The following is a 27,121-nucleotide window of genomic DNA, read 5'->3' as shown; positions in this document are numbered from 1 at the left end:
TTCTATTTTCTTTTGAGTTCTTTTAATTATTTATTTTTCTCATTTCTCCCCTCCCCCCTTAAAATAAATCAAGTTTTAAGGAATTCCTTTGCCAAAAAAAGTATATCATATCTTTCTCATTTGATGTCCATTATAGTTCATGTGGTGAATATCGAAGTATATATTTTTAAATAACTGGTTTAAGGAACAGTTAATATTTCTTTAAAAAGAAGTAATTACTGCATCAAGTTACTATTTATCTTTTGCTGACAATGCTGATTGGTTGTTTTATTCCATGGCATACCAACCATTTTCAGGTTATTTAATTCCAAATCCAATCATTTAAGAAAAAAAGATTTTATGCTTAAAGTTTTTTTATATTTTCAAATATTTATTCATCGGGTTTGGTTTGGTTGTTTTGTAGAGAGAAATTGTTTTTGGCTTTGCAGAACATTGAGTTTTGCAAAAAGAAAGAAAAACAAGGAATAACATCAATGTTTGGTGCATTTTAGGTCAGAATACCAGTATCTCCAGACAGCCTGATCTGATAGTACCCGAGGACATACAGCAAATTAAAGCAAAATATCACATGCGTCTACCGAGTAGAGATTGACAAGTGAAGGCAGTTTCACATTGACCCTGTACATCACCAAATATATTAAAAATTATTTACTATAATAGGTTGCATACAATGAAGTTTATACTACAAAAACTAAGAATATATTGTGTGTGTTTATTAATATTACATTATTATTAAATAAAAAGTCAAAAGTTAATTAGCTTATCTCCCTTGTTCTTGTAGAACCCTTAAGGACTTTTTGTAAGACCTTAGGATTCAGGGAACCCTGATTGAGAAATACGAGTATATTATTTTCCTCTTTGCCAAGTTAAACACAAGGTCAGCTCTGGTTTTGAGAAGAGATTAAGAAAAATAACACCTCATTTGACAATTCTAGTATGCTGTGATAATTAAATCGCGCATTTCTTATAAAGGGTGTGGGGTAAAAAAATCCCATGATCATAGGAGGGTTTTTCTTTTTTTCGACAAAGGAGTCCCCACTTATCAAGGCCCCGAGGCCACTTGAGGATAAGGGTTAATGAGTGTACAGTGGTCAAAGGGAACATGTTGCAGTCATTATTAGTAGTGGAAATTTCGTAAATTGGATTACTTAAGGGGATGGCTCATCAAGAATTTATTCCCATTGGACTTAAAGACAATCATGTTGTAGTCAGTTGGAAAGCAGAACAGAGTTCCATAGGCGTGCAGTTCTAAGGAAGAAGCTTTGTTCATGGATTCTACATTTAGGTTTAGGCAGTGGGGGAAATTATTGATAGTGGTTTCAGTTATATGACTGTTTTTTGTGAAAGCTAGGTAAGGGGGGGGGCATAGACTGGAGTTCAGACGAGCACTTGCCATGGAAATAATGATAAAACAACAGGCTTGCAGTGTCTCCTCTATGGGAAAGAGGTTGTAGGGAAGAGAAGAGGCAGGATAAACTACTTCTAGCAGCTCCTGCCTAGATGTGGCAACAGTATTCCATCCTTGGACGTACTTTCCTCTTGTAGAGGTAGAGAACTGCATCAGCAGTGAGATATCTACTGGAGCAGTAGAACGATCTCATCTTCCCAGCAGCCCTGGCAACGGATCAGGAGTAAAGGTCCAACCTAGAAGTTTGTCAAAACATGGAGCCTCCCCAAGATAAGGGTTATTCATTTTGATTGATGCCAGACAGGAATTGGAACGTTGATGTAAACATAGAAGCTTGGTCTTAGATGCATTAAAATTAACCAGCCACCTCTTTCTCCATTGCACGAGGTGATCAAGATCAGAGGAGAGAGAATAAGAGAGAACTTGGTCGTTTACTTCCTTTAAAGGGTTGCCATAGATGGTAGTGTCGTCAGCATAAATGTTGACAAATGATCTTAGGATGTGATTTGGGAGATCATTGATGCAGATCAGGAAGAGAGTTGGGCCCAGGATGGACCCCTGAGGGACACCAGAATTAATACTGTGAGCTTCTGATTTCTGCCCATCAACCACAACACTTTATTAAATCAGAGAAAAATGATTTAATAATTAAGACATTTCCAGCTATACCGTAGCTGGAGATTTTGTGGAGAAGACCTTTATGACAGGTCCTATCAAAAGCCCTTGATATATCAAGGGTAATTGCCCTAGAAAGGGAGCCTCCGTTGAGAGATTTGCTAATCCTATGAGGTATAACTATAACACATATATAGCACATCTGCTGTAGATCTCGCAAAACGGAAGCCACATTGCATGTCACTGAGGAGGTTATTTTTGTTGAGGTGGTTGACTACTTCTCTATTTAACAGATTCTAACAACTTACTCATGATGCACAGGAGACTGATTGGTCTGTATTGAGAGGGAGATGACCAATCACCTGAATTTTTAAATACGGGACATGTTGATGAGGTTTTCCAGGTTGTTGGGAAGTATTTCTCCTTAAGACAACGCTTAAATAGCTTTGTAAGTATAGGCGCTAGTTCTGGTTGAAGTTTTTTAGCACAATAATAGGAATGCCATCAGAACCAGTTGCTTTACTGGAATCGAGGTTTTGATTAGCTTAGCAACATCACGCACAAATACTTTTAAGTCGTATAGCATGTTTTTAGACACAGGAGGAAATGGGGGGGGGGGTAGCGACCCTGATCGCATAGAATAGAATTAGCTGCAAGGTTTTTGGCCTTGTCCAATGCTGACAGGATTACTTCAGGTCCATTGATTAGTATACACTCCAATCTGGTCTTTCTTGGTTTTCCACATACCCTCCTGCCTGGGATATCCATGCATGCTATTGAGTTTATGCAGATGATAGCATGCTGTACATGGCTGAATCATCTGAGATGCTAAGCACGTGAGGCATTCAAAATCCCACTATGTTCTAGTTTGCTGTCACTCATCTGATCCTGGCTCAGCCATTGTGCTGGAGCCATTGCAAGTTGGAGGTCATTTATGGTTCGAGTCTCACCGCCATGCAAGATCGAGGACCGAATACAGACCAAAAAGATCTTGCCTAGAGTCCTGAAAGAAATATGCCTAAATGTACGGATAGACAATAGCTTTCTGAACCTTCAAGTAACACAACTGATTCAAAAATCAACAATATATACTTTTGTTCCGTTTTACTTCAGTCAAAATTCTCAGAAGTGAAAGGGGGGAGGGGCTCATTCTTGGAGCTAACACTTTATCTTTATATGAGATGCATAGATATTCAACTATTCTATTTAAGTTCTCCTTTACCTCCCAAACACTGAATTAGTAAGAAGTTGAGAATATTATTTCCCTCTTAATTGATCACTTAAATATCTTATATAGTATACTTTTCTTATGGCCTCTTTGTCTTACTGGATTCCAAGACAAGAATTCATCTAGTCTGGTGGAATATCCAGCTTTGTGCTGTTACTTGAAGTAACATCACTTGGAGAAGGTGCATATTTCCTTGTAAAAGCTAGTGTAGGTTAGCCATATAGATATCTTATCTGGGCTGCGAATACGAAATGTGATTTTGAATATTTGATCAAGGTTTACTTATAGGGAAAATATTCTCATGTCAAGTTGTCCTGACAAACCCGAGAAAGACTTTAGACGCTCAAGGACAGTAGGCGTTTTGTGTGTGACTTTGGAAATCTCAGCATGGGGAAAAATGAGTTTTCATTTACTTACCTCCACATGAGGGCAAACTTAGACACATAATAGTTTTGTTTTTTATTTGGGGGAATATTCAGATCTCTCAAAACCGATACTCTGGATAAGACAAAAAAAAAAAAAAAAATTGCACCATCCAGAACGATTTTGTTTTTTTTATCTCTGATCGAGAACAAAAATACTATACTTTGATCCTAACCCAAAAGGTAGAATTAAATTATTTTTAAATTTGGAGAAAATCCAGCTCTCCAGAAAGTGACACTCCAAATTGAGATTAAAAAAAAAAATGTCCCAGTCTTAAAGGATCTCTTTTTCATTATATATTATTCCTTAATTGGAATTCATTTTTAAGATGAGCATTATATAAATTTATTTTTATTTCGGACTATCATTCTCATCTTTATTAGTTATTTTTTTCACCTTTATTGGTTGTTGTTTTTCACGACGTTTCGGCCAACTATTCTTCTGGCCTTCGTCAGGTGGTAACCGTGACGGATAGGAACTTCGAATCTCCTAACTGCATTCTCAGCAATCACTGGCATTCGTAGTTTTTGTCTTCTCACCACGTTTTTGGCAAAGAAAACCTCTGGCCGGCTTTGGGTAGGATTGAAACCGCTATCTTCAGACAATGTCCATCTGGAACCGTAGAGATTCAACGTCTTTATCAACTGCGCCACGGGCTCCGAAGAAAAGCTGCATCATCATAACAGATACTACACTTGTTGTAGATATGGTTCTTGTTACAATACACAATGTCAAATTTTTAAAATTTGATTGGGGACATATGTACTGAGTATTTTGAAAGTAAACTCATTCATGTGGTTTGCATGTATCACTAAATCTGGTCGTTTTGAGCAGCGCAGGGAAAAGATTGTGGGGGTGAGAACAGCAAAATAAGTCTCCCAAGATGTAAATCTAGAAGAGAAATTTTGGTTTGTGCAATGTACTTTTGGTTCTTATCTGTCACCCTGCTTCCCTCCCCTTCCACTTCGACCCCCCCCCCATTTTATTTTTATTATAAAACCTTCTAGAAAAGGCATGAGTTGCAGCTGCTGGTTTTTGCCTTCTCACCAACTGAAAATGTTCCAACCCCCGAACCCTAACCTATCCTAGGCCCGCACGCTTGATTTCTCCATGTCTCTGAAATAGTGAGCCAACCAACAATTGAATTTAACTTAACTTTACCCAAAACTCTGTTCTTATCAACCGTGTGTGTGCGTGTGTTATTGTCTGTCCGAGATTAAGAGAAACTATCAGATAACAAAACATTAAACTAAAACGCATGCTTTTTTTTTTTTTTTTTTTTCATATGTAAACTAAACTGATTTGCTTCACAAATTAATCAACTTAAATGTCTTTATAATTACATTTATTTTCTATACCAATCTGAAATTGTGTGCACTTCGGCAACATTAGTTTTTTTTGTTTGTTTGGTTTTTTTTTTCAAAATATTTAATTAAATCTCTGCAAAGCCACCATTCGTTCATGTGTGGAGTATTTTCGCCACACAATCTCTATCAGACAGGGTCCAAAAACAATTTCCAATCTAATAGGTCCCACACTGTCAACCAAGTTTCAATCCCTGCCCCATCACCATAATGTTACGTCCCTGTGTTTGCTTTACAAGTACTTCAATGGAATGTACTTCAATTGCAGTATTGGTGTCCCCTCAATGAAAATACCTCTGACCAGCTCAACAGGCAGCAAAAATCCCACCCCTTCACTGTAGATGTCTGCATATGTCAAAAAGCTTTCTACTCTAATAGGTTTTCCTTCAAACTGCTAGCCTTTGAAATTCCGTACCTGCTCCTTGACTATATTAACATGCAGAAATGTAATATTAACAGAAATCTAACTGCTCAACTCCCTACTTAGAATGTCTCTGTAGGTATTATCCTTAATTTACATTTGCACCTTAGTGGCAATTGAAACAAATAAAAGTTATAAAAAGATGAAAAATATTTAATCTGTTGATCCATTAAATACATCTGAAAGAAATTGTTCATATTGTTCATTTACATTTTTTTTTTCTTTTTTTTCAACTTGTGCATGACAAAGTGTTGAATAAGTAGTTTATCCGTTTAGCATAATGGTTAGTGTTAACTAATGGGATTGGAGTAATACAAAAAAAAAAAATAAATAAATAGTATGTGATGCCCCCTTGCTAAACACTCAGTACTATAAGATGAAGATCAAGGGTAAGTGGAGTAATCCAGGGAAAAAACATTGAATGAAAGCATCCACTTCTGCAAAGTTTTTTCCACAAGACCCGGAGCGCAGTGGTTAGAGTACTGAAAAAAATCAGTTGTAAAAGTGATATTCTCCTGAAGGTTGAAGGTTCAATTCTGAGTGTGGGCGATTAAAAAATACAATTGTGAATTAGGACCTTTATCCAGTCATGGCTAATGGAAAAAAAGAATGCTACCTCCATGAAGTAAATAAAGGGTTCCGTTCAAAATTCCGTTCAAATTCCCGGGTTCGACAAGATGTGCCTGAAGAGGGTCAGAGGTTAGATCGACTGAAACGTTATGAAAATGACACTCCAGATGAGAACAGTAATCCGATGAATCCAAATAATACAAATAACCAATCCTCATCTCAAAAATTCAGAAACGTCGTTTTCAACATACTTGATCATTTTTTTTTTTTTTTTTTTTTTTGGACATTCATTCATGCTTATGGTGTTCGCTGATGATAAAAAAATAATAATAATAAAAATAATAATAAAAATGATGGGAACCCAGGGTTTAATCTTCGGTTAAGTTAAAAAAAAAATTGATGCACATGCGCTCTTTGCTATTCAACAGTTTGTGACCCAATCTGTGACAACTTCATGTCGGCATCTTTCGGCAGATTACATAAGCAACTAACTGATGCTAAAGCGATTCTCCAAACAAATATCAGAAGACAAGTTTCAATGAAAACATGAAATTAGATCAAAATGAAGTTTTTAAACCGAAAATGACTTTTAACATGCTACATCAATGTGAAATCCCCCTTTCCCCATCTTAAGAATGGTTTTCTAAAATGTAAGTTATTTTTAATATGGGAAGAGCACGTATTTGAATTAATCATCTGGCAGTCTCCACTTCGGCATCTCCTGCTTATGTAACCTGCTGGAAAATGCTGACGCAAAATTGCCACAGATTGGGTCACAAACTGGATAAGGCTGGTTGATGATATCCATGCGATGCTTGAAATTGGCAGCCATTGCAAAGCTTAAAGAGTTGCTCCACCATTTCTGCAATAATTTTAGCCAAATACTAGCAGAGCACCCGACGTTGCCCAGTCATAAGATACACTTAAATATAATATTTTAATTAATGTATATATATTATTATTGAGACAATTCTCTGCTGATTATTATACTAAACCTTATATATAGTAGTGAAATCAAAACTAAATATATATTAGTGTTGGGACGATGAATCGGGTATCGGAATCAGAAAAATTGATGCCTGTTTTCCGATGTCAAAATGATTCTTTTAATTGTCTTTTTTTCTTTTTATTTGATTTTGTTTAAAGTAAAATCTTCCATTGCTGGTAATAATAATAAAATATTTATTAATTTTAAATTACCAGTGAAGCTAAAATCGATAAATCCACAAGTGTATTTTGACGTATAGGAAAATATCTGCATATTTAACATGTGTTTTTATGAAAATCGGGGAAATAACAATCTTATAGTTAAATAATTAGAGATTTATAAAGAATTGGAATTGGTAATTTCTATCAGAATCAGTTATTTAGCATGGTATTTAGCACGGAATCGGTAATTGTATTGGAATCAGGGAAAATATTGGAATTGTCACATCAGTATAATATATATATATATATATATATATATATATATATATATATATATATGTGTGTGTATATATATATATATATGACTTGGGTGCCATCAGCTTGAATCGAAACCAAAACCTACAACTCTCTACCCTCATTCCTTAGCCATACACATATTTACCTGTCATTCCTTTTTTAAAAGATGGAATCGTTCAGTCGTTGAAGACAAGATTCAAGCAAGGGTGCAAGGTCCAGAGTTTTATAATTATATAGACAAAATGGCACAAAATGATTTCTCAGACTGACTTAATTGCCAGTTAATGTTGGATGAGAATGTATTTTCTTTAAAATGATGTCATCCAGACGATTTTTAAAAATTGACTTCTAAACTAACCTATCTCTTTCCAGGTCTTTATTTATCCCACTTCCTCTCGAATCCATCCTTATCACTTCTTCGCATATTTCTCTTGATCTTCCTCTGTGAACTGAACCTGTTACCTCAACTGTTCTACACCTATTAACCCAAAAGCTTTCACCCTTTCTTTCAGTCTAACCATACTATCAAAGTTTACTGCACACGTCTCCCTATATTGCCCAGATTCAATCTTCCTCTGAGGTTATCAGAACTAAGCCGTTCTTTAAGACACAATATACATCCATCATATTATTCTCATATCAATTCTCTTCATGCAACGCATGTCCTCAAACCTCACTAGCCAGGTTTCACTTCCTTACATCATCATAGTGCATATGCATACCTGATAGATATTTTGCTTGGTTGATTGTGGTAACACTCTGCTAGTTATTAATGGCAGCAGCTCCCTGAACCGTGACTAAATCTAATTTATAAAACTCACTATGTCTGACTGTCTATTTCCATTTTTTTTTTTTTTTTTTTTTTTTTTTCAAAGTGCATCTCCTTCAAGACGAAAGATTGCAAAATTGCACAAGGCAGGTCAAATGATAGGATGTTTTTTACATAGACTATGTTTATATATATATATATATATATATATATATATATATATACATTCATAAGCTAATAAAAATAACTGTTAAGGGATCAAATTTGAAAAAAAATTTAAACTTGGCAGGCGTAAGTCGACTTAAAGTGTTCTTGTACATATGTGAAAATATACATTCATACATTAAAATCAGTTCATTTTTAACTATTTTGTATCCATCTGACGATAGCTCAAATGATAACTAAGACTGGGACAGTATATGTTTTGGTTTCGATTCTAGCTGATGGCACCAAATTGTATTTCTTTCTTCTGAAATCACCACTATATATTGGGTACAATATACTAAGAAAATTGGCTTTATAATAATAAATACGAAATCTGCATAAATTAAAAGATCATATTTAAGCGTAGTTTACAATTTGGCAATGTTGGGCGCCTTGTTAGTGGTAATATAAATGTTTTCATTGCAAAAATGACACAGAAATCTCAATAGTAATGTCATCCCATGTTTTGTTTGTATGAAATTATTATGAATGTGGTTTTTAATGTCTTTTCTGATAATATTTCTTAAGGATCTTCGTTTGGGTTCATCAAAATGATGATTGTAAACATCGTCTGCTTGTTAAGTGTCTATAGCACTTTCGAAAGCAGCTTTAGGGACAGGTTGTTCTGGAAAGGATTGAGGTTAAAAATTGGAGGGAGGGGTTGAAGTTGGGTTGGACTGGATGGGATCGGCATAGTAATACTTTCCCATCTGTAAATATTCAAAGAAGAAAAACATTTTAAAACTCTTCCTGCACACATTGTATTTGATTCTTCTCAAAGTGGTTCTACAGGATGGCACATAAAAAAATAAATTTTTGCAAAAGTTTATAGAAAAAAAAAAAAAGGATGACACCGAAATTTTGTTGGTTTACTGACTGTTCAGGTTTCACAAAAAATGAAAGTAATTTTATTCAAGCAAGAATGTGTGAGTGTGTGTGTGTGTGAGAGCTCTATTCTCTTTCTATCTATATACTAGCAGGAAGACCCAACGTTTCTCGGGAGTGAATGATGATCAATGAATGTTTCACACTGCCAGATAATATGCAATAAAATCCACGGACCAACCACTATAAACTCGTGATTGAAGATACAAAGAGCTAGAATAAAAACCTTCTACAAAATAACTGGATTCGACATTAAATAACCTGAAAAGGGTTGATATGCCATAAAACAAAGCAACCAAACCATCAAATGTAATGTTAGGCTGTCTTAAGGTGTTAACTTTGGTCAAAATTGCTTGTTCCTTCTTTCATCAGATTATTTTGATTATTGATTATCAATATTTATTGAAGACATTCTGATATAAAACCTATCTTAGAACACTGCCAGACACATAAAATCCCTTCCTATGAAATTTCATCAAAATTGTCTCAACCGTTTTTGAATTTATAAGGAACGAACTCGTGCGCATGCACACACAAAGTTCCTTCAATATGATAGATATCCATCTCTATCTCTCCTCTAAATGTCTGAAGAAGTGAATAAGCCAGATGCAATAAAATTGAAACAATAAAATTTACAACCTTAAATTTCCCGCTCTTCTAGCGACCACACTATATAATCTCAAATGTTGTTTCAACAAGTATTTCAAGTTTGAATTTGCATAAAAGATCGTCCATGAATTTTAGAAATTAAAAATTTTTGTTTTTCTTTTGTTTCAGGTTGTAATAAATTGTGCAATTTTGAAAGGTTTAAAGTATAATAAAGCAACCGCCACTTTCCATCAGTGGCGGGACAACCGACAAGTATATGGCTTAAACTTCACAAGCAAAGAAGATGCTGATAACTTTGCCCAAGCGATGCTTACTGCATTAGATAACCTCGGATGTAAGTACAAACGTTTTTATTTTTCTTTTTTTTTCTTTCCCATCAAATCTTTCATACTTCAGATCCATTACTCTTTCTGCTTCTTATAAAATCGGTTCTCTATAGCTCTAAATGCATTCTCACACCTGGGGCCATTCTCTATTTTTACAAATCTATTCTGTATTCTTTTTTTTGGTCATAGGAGTCACCATTTATCAAGGCTCGGAGGCCACTTGAGGATAACGGTTAATGTGTACAGTAGTCAATGTGACAATATCGTAGTAATCGTTAGTAGTGGAAATTTGGTAAATTGAATTACTGAAGGGGACTGCTCATGAAGAATTTGTTTATATTGAACTTGAAGACAATGAAATTGTAGTCAGCTGGAAAGCAGGCAAGCAGAAGAGTCCAACAGGCGTTCAGTTTTAAGAAAGATGCTTTGCTCATGGAATCTATGTTTAGGTTTAGGCACAGATAAAGAGTGGAGGAAATTATTGATAGCGGTTTCAGATACATGAGTGTTTTTCATGAAAGTCAAGCCAGAAGGGGACCATAGATTGGAGTTCAGATGAGCACTTGCCATGAAAATAACGATAAAGCAGAGACAGGCTTGCAATGTCTCTTCTGTTAAAAAGAGATGGCAAGGAAGAGAAAAGGGCATCCCTTACTAGGCTATGAAGTCTATTTTGAACTCTGTCAAGTTAGGATACAGTCTTTCTAGCAGCTCCTGTCCAGATGGAGTACTGTTATCATATTTGGCTGGTGAATCCCCATCCCATTTCAGGATTCTTGATAAATTGCAGAAACGTATCTGTAATCTGATTGGGCCCCAACCTTTCCTCTTCATTGCAACCTCTCTCACGTATGTGATGTTGCTAGTCTCAGTCTTTTTTATAAATATTAATATGAAATGTGTTAAAAATTGCCTGATCTCTTCCTGCTCCAGCTCGTTTGATTGTTGATCTAATGTTTTGATACCTCATTGTAATGCATACTTATTCCATTAGCTTCTTTCCAAGAATTGCAAGTTTATGGAACTCTTTTCCTGCTTACTGTCTTCCTTCTACCTCAAAACTAAGATTGATAGGCATTTCCTGTGTTTGTGATAATCATCTCTTGTTCTTGTGAGTTCCTTACACTAATGACTTCACTCCTTGTCTCTAGCGATTTTCATAAAAACAAAAATGAAGCATGCATGGTCCGCCATGAGTGCAGTGAATTAGACATAAAAAAATTACTAAAATAGTCACAAAAATGGAGTGCTTTTATTAGCCCTAAAAGAGCCCTTGGGGCACATCCAAGAGTTATCGCGAAGTATAGACAAACAAAATTATATAGAAATTAGTTAGTTACTTTTCAGAAAGTTTTATAAAAATCCAAGGCATAAATTTTTTTTTTTTTTAATAAGCACAAGAGTCAATTTTAGCCATTTTAACCCAAAAGACACCTCTAGAGGGGCAGCCTGAGTTTTCCTGGAAAATCTGTTCTGTCACTTTTTAACTCATATCATGTTTAATGTTTGTGCAAAATTTCCAAAAATTCTAAGGTATAATTGAGAAAAGTGCGGACAGATGAACAGACAAAGATGAATTTATAGGTCCACCCTCCTTTTGTCGGGGGACCAACAAATTCCTTTAAAGATAGCCACAATTTTGATCAGTAAAAAGCTAAATGCTTAATATCTTTGAATTTTATTCATACTTTGTTTGTGTGAAGATATTTTGTTCTATCCATGATTTATTTCCCTTGAATATTTGTTAGCAAGGATCAGAGCATATTGAAATCATCTATGGAATATTTAACATTTAATTCATTCTTTATTTACCTAAAACAATACACATCCCAGAACTGACAATATTAAGCCCTCCCTCACAAACAGAACAGTTTTATACCACTTTTATGTCCCCAATTACAAAGATAAAAATGATATAATATTAAACCTTATTCTAGAATTTTTATTTTAATTTTGACCAAAATACATGATTTGGATTTCTAGAAATGTTTAAAATTTAAGGCTTAAACATAAGGAGTCTTAAGAAATAATTAAAATTCAGGAAATCTTGCTCAATTGGTATTCAGTGAATATGGATCAAATTCAATGCAAATTTGATATATTTGAATTTTCAAATGAAAGGTTATGCCCATATTATGACCCTTAAAAACCTTTAAAAATACCCCGAACAAACTAAAATTTTGGGAATATCATTGATATCTAATGCCTATAGTTACAATATCACAAAGATGAGAGATATTTGATTTTTTCCAAAGGGCTTCCAATTCCTTTTTTACCTCCTTGCATATAAAGTAAACTAAACATTACAATCTCTTACATCTAGCAACTGCATTAAAAAATTTGTTATATTTCTCTCAGTCTGCCTGACTGTTTGTTCTACTTTTTCTCAGAAACTACTCCATTTTTTTTCAATGTGTATCTCTTTAGATGCAAGGTCACAGAGATGTAAGGCGAGTCAAATGATTGCATATTTTGTGGATCATTCTTTTGTGGGTCTTTAGTCAGTAAAAATAGCTGCTAAGGGGTTAAAATTGAAAAAATCAGAAATTTGCAGGCATAAGTCGACTTAAAGTGTTCTTGTATACATGCACAAATATATACATTTATATGTTAAAGTTTTTTTGTTTTTTTTTTTAACTGTTTTGTTCGTTTAACGAATGCTCAAACAGTACAGATTATGGTTAAAATGTTAAATGTTTTGGTTTCGATTCTAGTTGATGGCACCTAATTTTTTTTTTTTTTTTTTTTTTTTAAATCACTTTAAGGCAGTTATTGTGGTAAGATGACCGTCTACCTAAAACTATATGTAAACTCTTTGAGCAAAGTTTCTTTTCTAGAGCTGTCCGTCTATGGAATACAATAGTGGGGCTGCTTCCCAGCTGACTATAACAGTCGTTTTCAAATCTAATGTAAATAAGTTCTTGTTGAGCCATACTCTGATATAATCAAACCCTACCCAAGTTCCACCATTGCTGATCATTACAATGTCGTCTCATTGTCTACCTAACACTCGTTAACCCTTATCCTAGAGTGGCCTTTGGCTTTAATAAGCAGTGACGCCCCCCCCCTCCCGTGACTAAAAAAATAAAAAACAATACTTTCTGAGGTTTGTATTTTTCTTTTTGCAACATACATACATGATCTGGCCTTCAAAGCACAACCACTCACTCCTGCTTTCCAGAAGAAAGAGGAACATGTACACATTTAAATACTGCTGCAGTTGGATAAGTATTCATCTGTGGTTTTATTTTATTTTATTTTTTTTTTACACAGTGATCACCACTTATCAAGGCCCGGAATCCACTCAGGGATAAGGGTTATTGCAAGTACATTACGTTAGTGTGGAGATTTGATGAAGTGTTTACTTAAGGGGGCGGTTCATTAGGAATTTGTTAACGTTGGACTTGAAGACATCCAAGTTGTAGTCAGGTGGGAAGCAGGCAGACGGAACAGAGTTCCACAGGTGTGCAGTTCTAAGAAAGCTTTCTTCATGGAATCCGCGTTTTGATTTAGGCACAGATATAGAGTGGGGGAAATTTCTAAGTTTGTAGTAGGCAACATGTCTCGCCATTGTGTGGTTTCCGCATTTACATGGAATCTCATATACACTGTTTGTAGTCATGATTTTCTCCATGGAAGGATTTACTCATACAAGATGTTTTCAGAGAGTTAAGTCACTTCTGAATACTGTCCTGATGTCATGGATTAAATAAAGGATTCTGTTAAAAATTCTCTGCAGGTTCCTGAGTTCAGCAGAAAGATTCTTGAGTTCAACAAGATACACTTGAAGAAGGTTGGAGGTCACATCAACCGAAACATTGTGTGAATAACATTCAAGATGAAAACAGTAGTTTGAATAATCATTGAATAATCCAAATAGTACTTTATGAATGTTGAATTAAACTTTTTAAAAGATTAACATTAAGAAACAAAAATTTTTATATAATGGATCAATCTATAATTAATTTTATATGATTGATCAGTATACATAACACTTTGATCATCAGAAGAATTTTGAAATCCCATGCCTGATTGACAAGATATTAAATAATATATATTAGTGATGGGACGATTCCAGTATTTTTCCCCGATTCCAATTTTTTATAAATCTCTAAATATTTAACTACAAAATGAATATTTTCTTCCAATTGCTGTAAAAACACATCTTGAATGTGCATATACTTTTCTCAAACATAAAAACACTTTTGTTAAGGAGTAATCTATAGATTTTAGTTTTCTTGGAAGTTTAAAATCAGTAAATATTATTACGATCAGCAATGGAAGATTTTGTTTTAAACAAAATCAAATAAAAAAAAAGAAAAGATAATTAAAAGAATCGTTTTTGGCATCGGAAAATAGACAAAAAAAATTTCCGATTCCATTATCCCCAAAGACTAAATAGATTTGAAAATTTTTGTTCTTTTTATCACCCCCCTCCCTTCCCTGTATCTTGTATTCTTTAAAACGTCACAAAACTAATCTGTAGAGCAAGAGCAGCATTTACAACAAGGGCTAAATTTTAAACTTTTTCTGGAACGCTGAACTGAATATAAAGTGAATCATATCTTTAATATTTTTCCTGATTAATTGTCCTAGCAAATACACACACACTAGTAGGAAGACCCAACGTTACTCTGATTGAATAAGGATCATTACTATGTATTTGAAGTTTTCAGAGAATTGTTCCTTAGCTACCATTAATCTTGGGGTCCCCTTTAACTCAAAGTAGTCGTACCTGTCAGATTCTTGTAACTCAAATGTGGTGAAACTATTGTTTACAGACTATTAGTAGGAAGACCCGGATTGAATGAGAAACTACAATATACTTTTTCACTATGCCCATATAGCACTATATTACTTTCTTTGTATTCCTGGCCCCTCTCCTTACGGTTCACCCCTTAGTATAGTTGGATGAAGCAAAAATCTTGAAAAACTCTCCAAATTGGTGCCTTGTCACTATGGCTTGAATTTCATTAAAATCAGATATATACATATTTGAAATTTTAAGTTTTTTTCACCATGAATCAGTTAGAGGTGGAAGCATATAGATATTCAGCACATAGTAAGTAATGTAGAGATTTGGGACCACTTTTATTGGCTTCCTCAGAATGTTTCATAGATTTTATTAAAATTCAATCAAAATAGAATATATATGAAGTTGTAAAGGCGGTTCTATCTGTTACGTTATGCTAACATGAATGGCACCCATCTAAACGGGTTTATACGTTCTGTGTTTGTGACGTGTTTTAATGTGTTACTAATGTCTTTAGTGGTTCTTCACTTTTTGAACCGTGCTCGTCTATTTATGTTGTGTGATGTATTTATACACGTTTTATGTTCCGTGATCGTCTACATTTATATGTGTGTGTGTGTGTCATATATCCGACATACCTTATATTCACTGGTCCATCTGGAATTTCATCTTCTTGGAGGGGCTGGAACCAGTTGGACAAAAGACATTCACTCCAAGACGATAATTGGTTCTAGTTTTTTATTCACTTTCCCAGATTTCAATGCAGATGAACATGGAAAGTGAGTTATTTTCTTGTGGTCTTTAAGAGACCTGTCACCTCTCTCCCAAAAGGGGGAGGAGACAATCATTAAGCCAACCACTGTTCACCATGTCCAAGTTCCAACTCATCCCCAGCTAACCTGATCCATGTGACTTGCACGTAGTTCTGATCTGCTGATAAGATGCTTCCAGTAAACTTGTCTATAATCTAGCTTTGTTATATTTTGACAGGTTTTATGAAAACATCATCATATCCATCTCTTGTGTACCTCTCCAGTTAGATAGATCAAGATGGATAGATAACTAGATCAATAGATAGATAAATAGCTACAAAGTTAGATAACTTATTGTGTTGTACCTATTTCATAACATATCCCCATGGGTTTTAAATAATTTGTTTTAATAATTTCAATATATAATTAGTATGTGGTAAATTACAAAGAATGTAAGCCTTGTAGAGCTAAGAAACACACATACACACACGAAAAATTGATCTTATAGTAATATTTCAATTAGAATTACAATACTAATATATTCAACACTATTGCTATCATAATTGACAGCCTATAAAAAAAACTAGTAGGTTTTATGAATTGTTACATTGTAAATACGTTTTATGACCAATAAATATTTTATAGCAAAAAAAAAAAAAAAAAATGATATTCTGTTCAATTATGATAAGCATATCTTATGTATGTTCCCACGAGGATTCTTATTTTTGGAAAATCCTCTTCTGTTGGCTGGATAACAGAAACGTGTGTCTGTTGCTCACGAGGGTGGAACAGGTTATTGTTTTTTTACACCCTTGCACCCCCCTCCTGCACATGAATAAATTAGTTTTTGACTCCTTGCTTTTTAGGAGGGGGGAATGTCCACCTCCATCCCTACCTCTTCAACGCACACAGATTGTATGGCCCTTCCCTCCCACCTCCTTTTTCATTGCTACTTTCTTTTTCTATTTCCTTTGAAAGCCAGTCTCTTGGTGTGTCATAATGGTTGGATGGAATGAGAAGAAAAAGGTGGGTGGGGTTAGGATACGGTTGTTCTCCACCAACAGAATCATTGTCAAAGGATGCTTCACACAATCCCTTCTGACTGGTGCCAAAAGAATTAGGTTCTTCTTAAACACCACCACCATCGCTTACCTCTTTCCCACACACTCCGCCCTCTCCCAACACTCAGACTCAGCAGCAAACCTTGTCTTTCTTGAAAAGTAAGAACCATGGTACTTGAAAAGTAAGAACTTGGAACAAGTCATAGCATCCATCAGTGTTATGTATTCAAGTACACAAAGCAAGTATGAATTCTGAGCATGGAATCACTATATATATATATGAGAGAGAGAGAGAGAGAGACAGCATTCTTTCCTTTAAGCATGTTTAATTTTAAATAATATTGACAATTCCCATCTGCATATTTTGGTTCTGATCCTTTCTCATGTTTCCTGTTAGTTTTCTGGTTTCTGGCAAAAACTGACTGATGTAAACCGCCAAATATGCTACCCCCCTCGAGTATTTCAGATCCGTGCAGATCTATCTTCAGGGATAGTTAACAGTAAAGATGTTAGAGACAATGTTCGTCAATTAGTTGATACATTCATCTCCCCATCTGCTCTGAGCCACAACTTGCTTTCAACTGCTGCAAACTCAAAACTGCCCATAAACTGTCCTTAACTGTCATACACTGTTGCAAAACTAAATTGACCTCTATGGCCAGTCCTTTGTCCCAGTTCCTGCTACACCTTGATTAACAATCCTATTTCAGCTGCCTTTGTGCCCCTTGGTGAACCACTTCTCTACCCATTGTCTTTCTTCTAACTTTTCCTATACTTTTGTTCTGCTTATCAACTTATATTTTCCTTTTGTTTTAGATCCCCCCCTCTTTTTTTTTTTTTTTTTTTTTTTAACTTCCTAAGATTTTTTTTTTTTTAATAGGTAGAAGGGGATGTCTATAGTATCGCAAATGTGCTGTGTGCATTCAGTACACAGGCCATAAGCGTTCACTTGTTTGCTGATCTAAAGTCATTGTTCAATTCCAACATGGGTCACAGTGTCAATAAGGTCTTGGAAATGCACACAAGCTCAATTGACTGTTAGATCTCAGAAAGCCAAACTGACCATGAACCATGCTCGTCTATTTATGTTGTGTGATGAGGGTCAACGTTGGCTGACCTCCCCTGCCAATCTACTTGAATGTATACAGATATCGCTCTAGAAAGATCTCTGGAGATAATGGCTAGCCAGCATTCACTTGACGAGGCTAATCTTCTGCCAATCCATAAAAATAAAAAATCTATCTAGAGAATCCCCATATCTGAACAGTCATTAAATTTAGAACTCCTTTGAGTCATAACCACAGCAGAGAACCTTATATATGAAGAAAGACTATTTTCTCAAGTGGTCAAATGGAATTCTGGCCAAACTCTAAATCGGGACATATTTCCAATTTCTCGTTAACTATTACTCACTTTTCTTTGAAAACTTTTTGCTAGTCATCCTTTACAGCTGTGAAACCATGCAAGAGTAAAACATTGTTTTAAATTGTTATATCCTGTTTCTACGGTATATAATAATATGACAAAATATGCTGAGTGAGATGCGTAACAAAAACGTTTATTAGTACTCCGTAATAATACAAATACAAAATGGCTACTTGCTTTTGAAGTTAGATAAATGTAAATAAAGGTAAAGAAAAAGGAACTTAGCGTGTGAGAACTAAACGCTTGTCCCTGGGAAGCTTGGTTAACTGGAGTACACTTGTTGTGTGCAAGACGCGAGACTGGTAGGACGCAAGGCTTCAAACAAGACAAGACGCCCCTACCTTAAAATGGTAGCTCTTTTATATCCTGTTTCGTATCCGGTTCGATACATAGTTATGCCCCTTATAACATAAATCACTTCAATCGTATTGTGATTTCATTTCTCATGAGGACATTTGAGACAACTGGAAAATTCTGTTACATCTTCCGATCATGTATAGGGAAGGGGGGGATCTCAATTAGTTCTAATTTAACATAGTGCATATAAGCATGTAGGAAAATATCATCAGCAGCAGCAAAGGATAGCTGGCCTGCAAAGAGATTAGTAGCAACTGTAACCAAAAAATGCGCATATGCAAATTAGAAAGTGTGTATGAGAGGAAAAAAAGAAAAAGGGCACCACGTGCTCAGGAGGAAGAAAGTCAACATCGGAGAAAAACGGCATGTAAAGTCGAGGATGAGAATGGGCTGGCTATGGCCGAATCAAGAAGAAAAATGTACACTGGGCGAGATGGCTGATGGCGAGAGATTTTTAAATGGTGTTGAGATGGGGAAAGTAATAAAAACTTTTAAAAAAGAAAAAAAATGCTGACCCGGATTTTAGTTTCTTTTGTCTGTTTGTTTGTTTGTTTGTCTGTAACTGTAATGTTACACTAAGCCTCTCCCTCATTTAATTTAATTCAGAATTTACCATTTGCTATGGAATAGGTTATCTTCATCACTATTTTTATTAGCAGTAACATCATTACTTTCATTATTATTACAATCATTATTATTACAATCATTATTATTACAATCATTATTACAATCATTATTATTACAATCATTATTATTACAATCATTGCTCAGAAACTATTAAATTATCCACTCATTTCTCTATTTCCACTCTTTCATAAGTTCATTCCTACTTTTTAATTTTTGATCTAATCTTTTTATACAAAGGGGGACAACTCACATTTTCAACAAATGCACATCATCCTGTCATTCTCCCCAATACACATGGCATAACTTTATGCAGGTTTCTGTAGCTTACCTTCGTTTTTTGTAGTAAAAAAAGTATCGGATGTTGGTAGTGTTCTGCTTCATCTTCTATTTCAAGGTCTGACATACAAGCAAAAAGGTGAGAACTCCTATGCTTGGAGGCTTATTATACACAGATTTCAACTTGCACCAATTACAGGATTTGAAGAATAGGAATATGAAACGATCTTTAGTTGGCTGGAAAGATGAAATTCCAAAAGCACACAGGCATTTTGGCCAACTTAATATTTTCTCTAGTGTACTTATATGTACATACACATATTTTGAAATAAATTTATTATCTCATATTTTTTATCTTATATTCAAGTTTCAGGTTATTACAAATGTACATGTATGTATGCATACACACACGTGTATGTGTGCGTGTGTATGTGCGCACATGTTTACCAAAAAAAAACAGTTGGAAATAAGTCATACACCATCCACTATGACTGTCCATTTCCTACAGCTACGTACCTAGAAAATGGAGCTATTAAACCCGTTATGGGATTAGGAGAAAGAATAAACCTTAAATGTTGGTGTCTTCAATGGTGCTGGGTTAAACAGAGTTTAGAGGGAAAAGATAACGAAATACCAAGATTTTATGTATGACATGAAAAGAAATTGGAATCGTAGGAAGATCTCTATAATTCCAGTAATTATAGGAGCAACTGGATTCGATGTGTGTGTATGGGAGAGGGGATAATTTAAAAAAAACTAACTGGCAAATATACCCAGTGAACTAAGTACAAAAGAGATACAAACAATTGCACTTAAAGGGACGGTTAAAATCTGAAAAAGATCTTGTGGTTGGAATGTATGAAATAACGTTTCACATCCAGTGGGATGATCCATCCTCAGCTGAAACAAAATGATAAGAAAATTGAAAAACAACTGTGTGTGTATACATGCGCATAATTTTGTTTATGTATAGATGCAGCAACATATTTTTTTTTTTTTGTGTGTGTGTCACAAAACCTTGGTAGATAATTGCACGTTAGTCATTATAGTCTGAATTTATGGAAATCTAGAGTTTTCTATTGTAATTGCATGTTTATACAGAACTTGCTAGTTAATCGTTATATTATCAAACAATTGTGAAACATTCTGAAGCAATTAAATTATTTGAAAGATAATGCAATACCAACAGTTGCTTAGTCATTGATTTCAGCCATTGTCACCCATTGTTTAAATAGTAAAATATTTTACAAATCAAGACATAAGAAAAATTAAATGAAAAAAAAAATATAAAAGTAAAAAAAAAAAAAAAAAATCCAATAGTCTGCATTTATCATGTTGAATAAGACATACAAAACAGGTCCCTCTTCATTGTATTTCTGTTATGAATAGCTTCTCTCAATTAACTATGCTATGGATCCTTGTCCACAAGGACCCGTAGCATAGTTAATAAAGTACTAAAGTACTTGGTAACATTACATTCTTCTGGAGGTTGAAGGTTCAATCTTCAGTGTAGGCAATTCTCAAAATACAATTGCAAATTGTATTTTAGAACTTCCACCCAATTATGGCTGATAGAACGAGAGCATGCTACTCCCGTGGATTAAATAAAGAGTTCTGTTTTAAAAAATCCCGTGCAGATTTCCAAATTTGGCAGAAAGATTCCCAAGTTCGACAAGATACACCTGAAGATGGTCAGACGTTACATTGGCTGAACCATTACAGTAACAATCAAGATGAGAATAATAGTCTGAATAATCAATCTTCATCTCAAGAATTCAGAAACAAAGTTATGCAGTCTTGATGCCACCCACTTGAAACATTTTTCTCATGAACACCGCATAAAATCCAAAAGCTATTTCTTACAATGCATCAAAATTTACAGACAAAACATATAGTTTTTAGTTTTAAATAAAAAAAAAAAAATCAAGATTTTCTAAAACAGCTGGTGTTCAAAATAAGGAATCATTATGCCCCAATTTTTTATTTTGGTCTGGGATATATGTCAAAGGGGCACCAGTGCAAGTTCATTGGAGCACATACCGTTGAAGTACTTGTAAAACGTACACAGACATAATGTGACGCAGTGATGAGACAAAGGTTGGAGCTTTGTAGACCATGTGGGATCTATTAGTTGCCAAGCTTTTTCTTAAACAGAGTCTAAGACGGAGAGACTAGTCGGTGCACCAGCCCAGATGACAATACAGTTTGCATGGGCTAATGGTAGCTTTTTGACATATATATCTTCTATGTACCTGTTCCAATTTATATTACTTATGAATGTTAGGCCGAAGAGTTTGAATTATGGATTCTCAGGTTGGGTGCTATTAACTATGGCAATTGCTAATGGAAAAGGTTTCTTATAATGTGACAGAAAGTGTAAAATATTGAATCAACTTTTACCAGATGTTTCAGACAGTTAAAATGTGATTCTTCATGCCAGATGAGTATTTGTGATAGCATCGGGGAAGAGAGATGGGTGGGAATGTGTGAAAAAAGACAGGAAACTACAGCAGGAGACATATGGATTGATAACAGAGAAAGGGAGTGGAGTAAATTAGTCTAACAGCTGAAGGAATTTTAATTTTCTACTCATAATTGTGTTAAGATTAACTGTAGTCTCACACAGTGGTAATTCTATGCTATACCTGTTTATATAAAAGATACTGTTTTGTTAGAGAAACTTCGTTTTCATTTAGCAGCCATCTTAGATTTCCTACATGTGTGTTCATTACTTCAATAATTATCTCCTCTTCACAAGATTTAATCAGCAAGGGAGATAATTAGGACATTACAGATACATATTAGACAATTCATATTGATCACATTAATAAGCAGATCCTTTTAATAATGAAAACGAGGTACATATTTTCATTCATTTCTTTTTTTCTCTCCTCTTCTATCTTTTGATTTTATTTTTAGTGCTTCCATCAGATTGAATAAAGATCTATCAAGTACTTGAAATGCACATGTTTTTTTCTCTATTCTCCTATCTTCTCTGGCTGACATATAGAAGTTGTGAAGAAAAACATACATGCGTATCAATTTTTATTTTTTCCAATTTGAAAACAATATTCTTGTACAAATAAGATTAAGAAAATCTATTAAATCAAACCATTTTCAGAATTTCCTTTATGTTAAGTTGTAGACCTTACTTACAGAAATCTTTTTTTTTCTTTCTTTTTTTTTGTTATCTTTTTCATCTCAACTCTGTTTAATCCCGCATGATTTTTTTTCACGCATTTCCCATCTCAACAAATAATGGATCTTGATGTTAAAATACTCGTAATTTTTTATGTGTATATGTGCACACATTTTTGGATGTGGATTCAGTAAAGTGTTTACCTTTTAAATATGTTTTCTACAGGAGCTGGATTCATCCCCCATCTGAAAGGGATATCATCTTTTTGAATTTACCATGAGGTTAGACACTTTAGTAAAAAAAAAAATGAGAGGAACTATCTATTTATAATTGTCATAAAAAGCAAATGGAAAATTGTCAGAGGAATTTAATTTTAAACTGTATAGATTTTAAATAGATACAAGGATGTGTGGACCTTGATCTGTGATTTTTGGTTTGCCAGGATAGAGGGTCCCTTAGCATCAGTGTAATGTTGTTGCTAGTACTGGAATGTGATGAACGAGGATTAAGGATGAATGGCTGGTCAACAGGAATGATACAAGTTATTCACAATTTGCAGTCGTGGTTGATATGTTGCCTTTAAAAGGGTAAGTTGTTGGTCAGGAGAACCAGTTGCCATTTAGTATTTAATCTATTGCCCTTAAAGGTTGAAAGGTCGGTTATCAGGGTAACAGGGATTGGTCTTTTAAAATATTATGATGGCGATCAAGAGATTAAAAGCGCTTGAGTAATATCTGAAACATGAAAACTTGAAGCTACAATATACCAATCGAAACCAAGAAATTGATAACAGTTCAAAAATAAACATTATTAGATCACCCAATCAAAATGGAAAAGGAAATTTATTTTGTGTATGTATAACTATACTATTATATATCTATAAAGTGAGAATGTGTATGTGTGAGGACACTTGTCAACCTATACACTCAACGACTGTTTGATCTACAGACTTGAAAGTTGGTATATGTAGTAATCAGACATATGGAAAATTTTTTTAATCTGTTTTTATCCAGAAAAAAGGGCTGCTAAAGGGGTAAAAATTGGAGGTCATCAGATTTTTATCTGTTTGTCAAGTTTCACGAATTTGCGTGAATTGTTCACATGACAGATTACTTATGTTAAGAATAAATAGGTATGAAAACACTTTTTAAAGATCGTGCCATGCTGTTTTAATACTTGATTCACTGTCTTTAGGTTTTGGTTTCAATCTCAGCTCAAGTATTTTTTTTTTTACTTACAAAAAGTGAATTGTTTAGAAAAAAAAAAAAAACTTGCATGCACATGTCTCAGTTTCTCTATATAATACTATATTTTATGGCCGGGCAACACCATGCGGCCTGCTAGTATTCTACAAAACTATACATGTTAATGTGTTTTGTTTGCTGTTTTTGTTGTATTTAATTTTGGTGATGAAAAATGGTAGCCAAGTAGTAATACCGAGTGAATTGAAAATGAATGTGACAATTATTTTTATTGGTGAAAATTAACTGTAGAATCGTGTCCATTGCACTTGAACTATTTATAGAAATTATCATAAAATGATATTAAAGATACGGTTAATATAGAGTATAAATACTTTGTTTTTCTAAGGAGATAATTTGATTTTATCAACGGTAAAATAAATCTCCCATAATTATTATTATTATTATTATTATTATTATTTCTTCTTCTAAGGCATTTTCCAGTAGAATGGTCCATCCTCATCTGAGGATGGAGCATCCTACTGGATGCCAGACATTCACCTGTTATATCATACATTCCAACCAAAAGATCTTTATAAGATTCTAACCGTCCCTTTAAGTGCAATTGTTTATATCTCTCTTGTACTTAGTTCACTGAGTATATTTGCCAGGTAGTTTTTTTTAATTATCCCCCCCCCCCCCACACACACACACACCGAATCCAGTTACTCCTATAATTACTGAAATGATGGAGATCTTCCTAAGATTCTAGTTTCTTTTCATGTCATACATAAAAGGCATTAGTATTTCGTTATCTTTTTTCATCTCAACTCTGTTTAATCCAGCATGATATTTTTTCACGCATTTCTCATCTCAGCGAATAATGGATCTTGATGTTAAAATACTCGTAATCTTTTATGTGTATATGTGCACACATTTTTGGATGTGGATTCGGTGAAGTGTTTACCTTTTAAATATGTTTTCTACAAGAGCTGGATTCATCCCCCATCTGAAAGGGATATCATCTTTTTGAACTTTACAAATTCAATTCATCGATACACACTACCGTGGATTTGATTTCGAATACAAATTTGATTGTTTGCCTTTAGAAGTATGAATGCTATATGGCATATGACTTAAGACGGTTTTCTTCCAAACTTTCCAAAAATTAATGCAGAATTGTTTCAGATATACAATGGTAACGCCTAACTATGCCCCCCCTCTCGTTTGTTCATATTCAGTTTTGTGTGTCATTAAAGGTGAATCACATCTATTCTTCTTAAATCTTGTATTCTCATTCGATTACATTATGAAAGTTCTTTCATAATGGCAACCTCCCATCTTTAATCTTTTCACGTTTGTGTTAAAAAATTTACAAATAAAAGAATTTGTTTCAGCCTCAACCCCTTCCCAATTGGAAAGTCTGATGTCACTTTCTGTGCCCCCCCCCTTTTCACGATTCGTGCCCCTCATTATTTAACTCTTAAGGTAACTAACTGCTGCAGAAGAATGTCTTTTAATGGTACTGCTTCTATTGTTTTCTGAATTCCAAATTCGCTCAAGAACTTCAAGTTAATATATGATCCGTGTTTCATAGAATCAAATTAATATTTACATAAACTATGAATCAGTGTTATTACAACTAAATTGATCTTTTCAATTATTTAGTCAATCAGTGATATCAAAGGTTAATGATTTCGTTGGTGTTAATTTCATCAGTGCTTGTGTTAAAACTTGAAAAGAAAATAACAGATTTTGTATAAATGTACAATGAAACATAATAGTGAACATTTGCTCCCAAAACGACTATCCTCTTGGGCATTTCACCCACCGTTTCCAATACACTGGCCTTGATAAGTGGTAACACATCACTTAAAAATACAAAAAAAAAAAAGTGTATGTATAAAAGGAACTTTGTGTGTGTGTTAGTTCGTTCCCTATAGATTCGGAAATGGCTGGGGGTGTTTTTATGCAGGGCTTTTATCAGAATGCATCCGATAAGCTTTGATAATAAAAAAAATTTGATTAAATAAGAAAGTCTAATTTTGACTCAAATTAACACTTTTAACACATATGTCACAAGTGCATTTGAGAAGTTTTATGATCACACAAGCAGAAAGGCCCGGCATATAAAATCAACTGTAGATTCTTTTATAAAAAAGGGGAGCGTTCGAAATGAATGTTTGAACCATAGTACTTGGCTTTTGCATTTTAAAATTTAAGTGAAGCCATTATTTAAATTTAATAAAATCAACAATAGATTCTCTACAGTGCAATGTACACGGCATTGTATTGTGGACTAAGTCACTGCAGGGAGGCATATGAAGCTCCCTTCCGATACACTGCAGAGTGGAGAATCCCTAATTAGAGCAGGCACTCAATCAGTTTGATTAAAAAATGAGAAATTTCATCTATTTCGATGACAATAAATGTATGGGAGGGTGGAACATATGTTGATTCTCATTCAGTCCTGGACAACATCGGATCTCCTTGCTAGTATATATATATATATATATATATATATATATATATAAGCAAAGCCCACTATTAGTTTGTTTGTAAATAAACTGATGGTTTAAGCACTGTACAATGGACAAGTGTCAATTTAATAGACACTTGAGGAGAAATATCTTTGGACACTGATTCGTAGTCCGATGGTTAGAGCTGCCGACTGTCAACATGAAGGTTGTAGGTTCGATCCACGACTGGGGAAAGGTGTATGCCTAGCCGTACTGATGAGTTGTGATACAACAAAACAGTACTGTATGTGGATAATATATATATATATATATATATATATATATATAAGAGAGAGATAAAGAAATTCACATTTAAGGTTTGATGTTCAATGGACATCTTTTATTAAAAAAAGCAGTGATTAATGGAATGACCCAATAAACTTATTGGTATAGTTTCATGCCCAATTGTAAAAATCTTTAATTTTCATAACTTTTAAGTTTGATATTCTGTATTGATTTCTTGAGTTCAAAAGGAAGAGTCCTAAAGAGGATCAGTGATTACATAGGCTGAAACGTTGTGAAAATAGTAAACAAGATACCATCATCCAACTAACCCTTTTAATCCTTTTCCTCGAGTGGCTCCTGGGCTTTAATAAGTGGTTACTCGTCAGTAAAATAAAACGAAAAATGTATTTTTATATCTTTTACTAAAGCACTTTTGTTCATATTGAAAGGATAATCTAAACTATTAAAGAAAAAGATCTTCCATTGTCATATTTTATTCAAGAAAGCGGTGAGTCATGAAATAAACCAGTAAAACTTA

At 34.2% G+C, this 27,121-nt stretch overlaps 1 protein-coding gene across 11 annotated transcripts in view; it reads left to right on the top strand.

The window, feature by feature from the left end:
- Positions 1–27,121, top strand: part of LOC145260601 (uncharacterized) — a 494,792-nt gene that overhangs the window by 226,007 nt on the left and 241,664 nt on the right. For all 11 annotated transcript variants that reach the window (XM_080118887.1, XM_080118889.1, XM_080118891.1 and 8 more), the window contains one exon: positions 10,111–10,276. In XM_080118887.1, coding sequence (XP_079975013.1) covers positions 10,111–10,276 — 166 coding nt within the window. The remainder of the gene's footprint in view (positions 1–10,110; positions 10,277–27,121) is intronic.

The sequence above is a fragment of the Euprymna scolopes genome, chromosome 36, assembly GCF_053919585.1.
Source record: "Euprymna scolopes isolate OS-2025 chromosome 36, ASM5391958v1, whole genome shotgun sequence".
Lineage (NCBI taxonomy): Eukaryota > Metazoa > Mollusca > Cephalopoda > Sepiida > Sepiolidae > Euprymna > Euprymna scolopes.
Note: the sequence above shows the minus strand (reverse complement) of the source record. Positions and strands in the feature narration are given on the sequence as shown.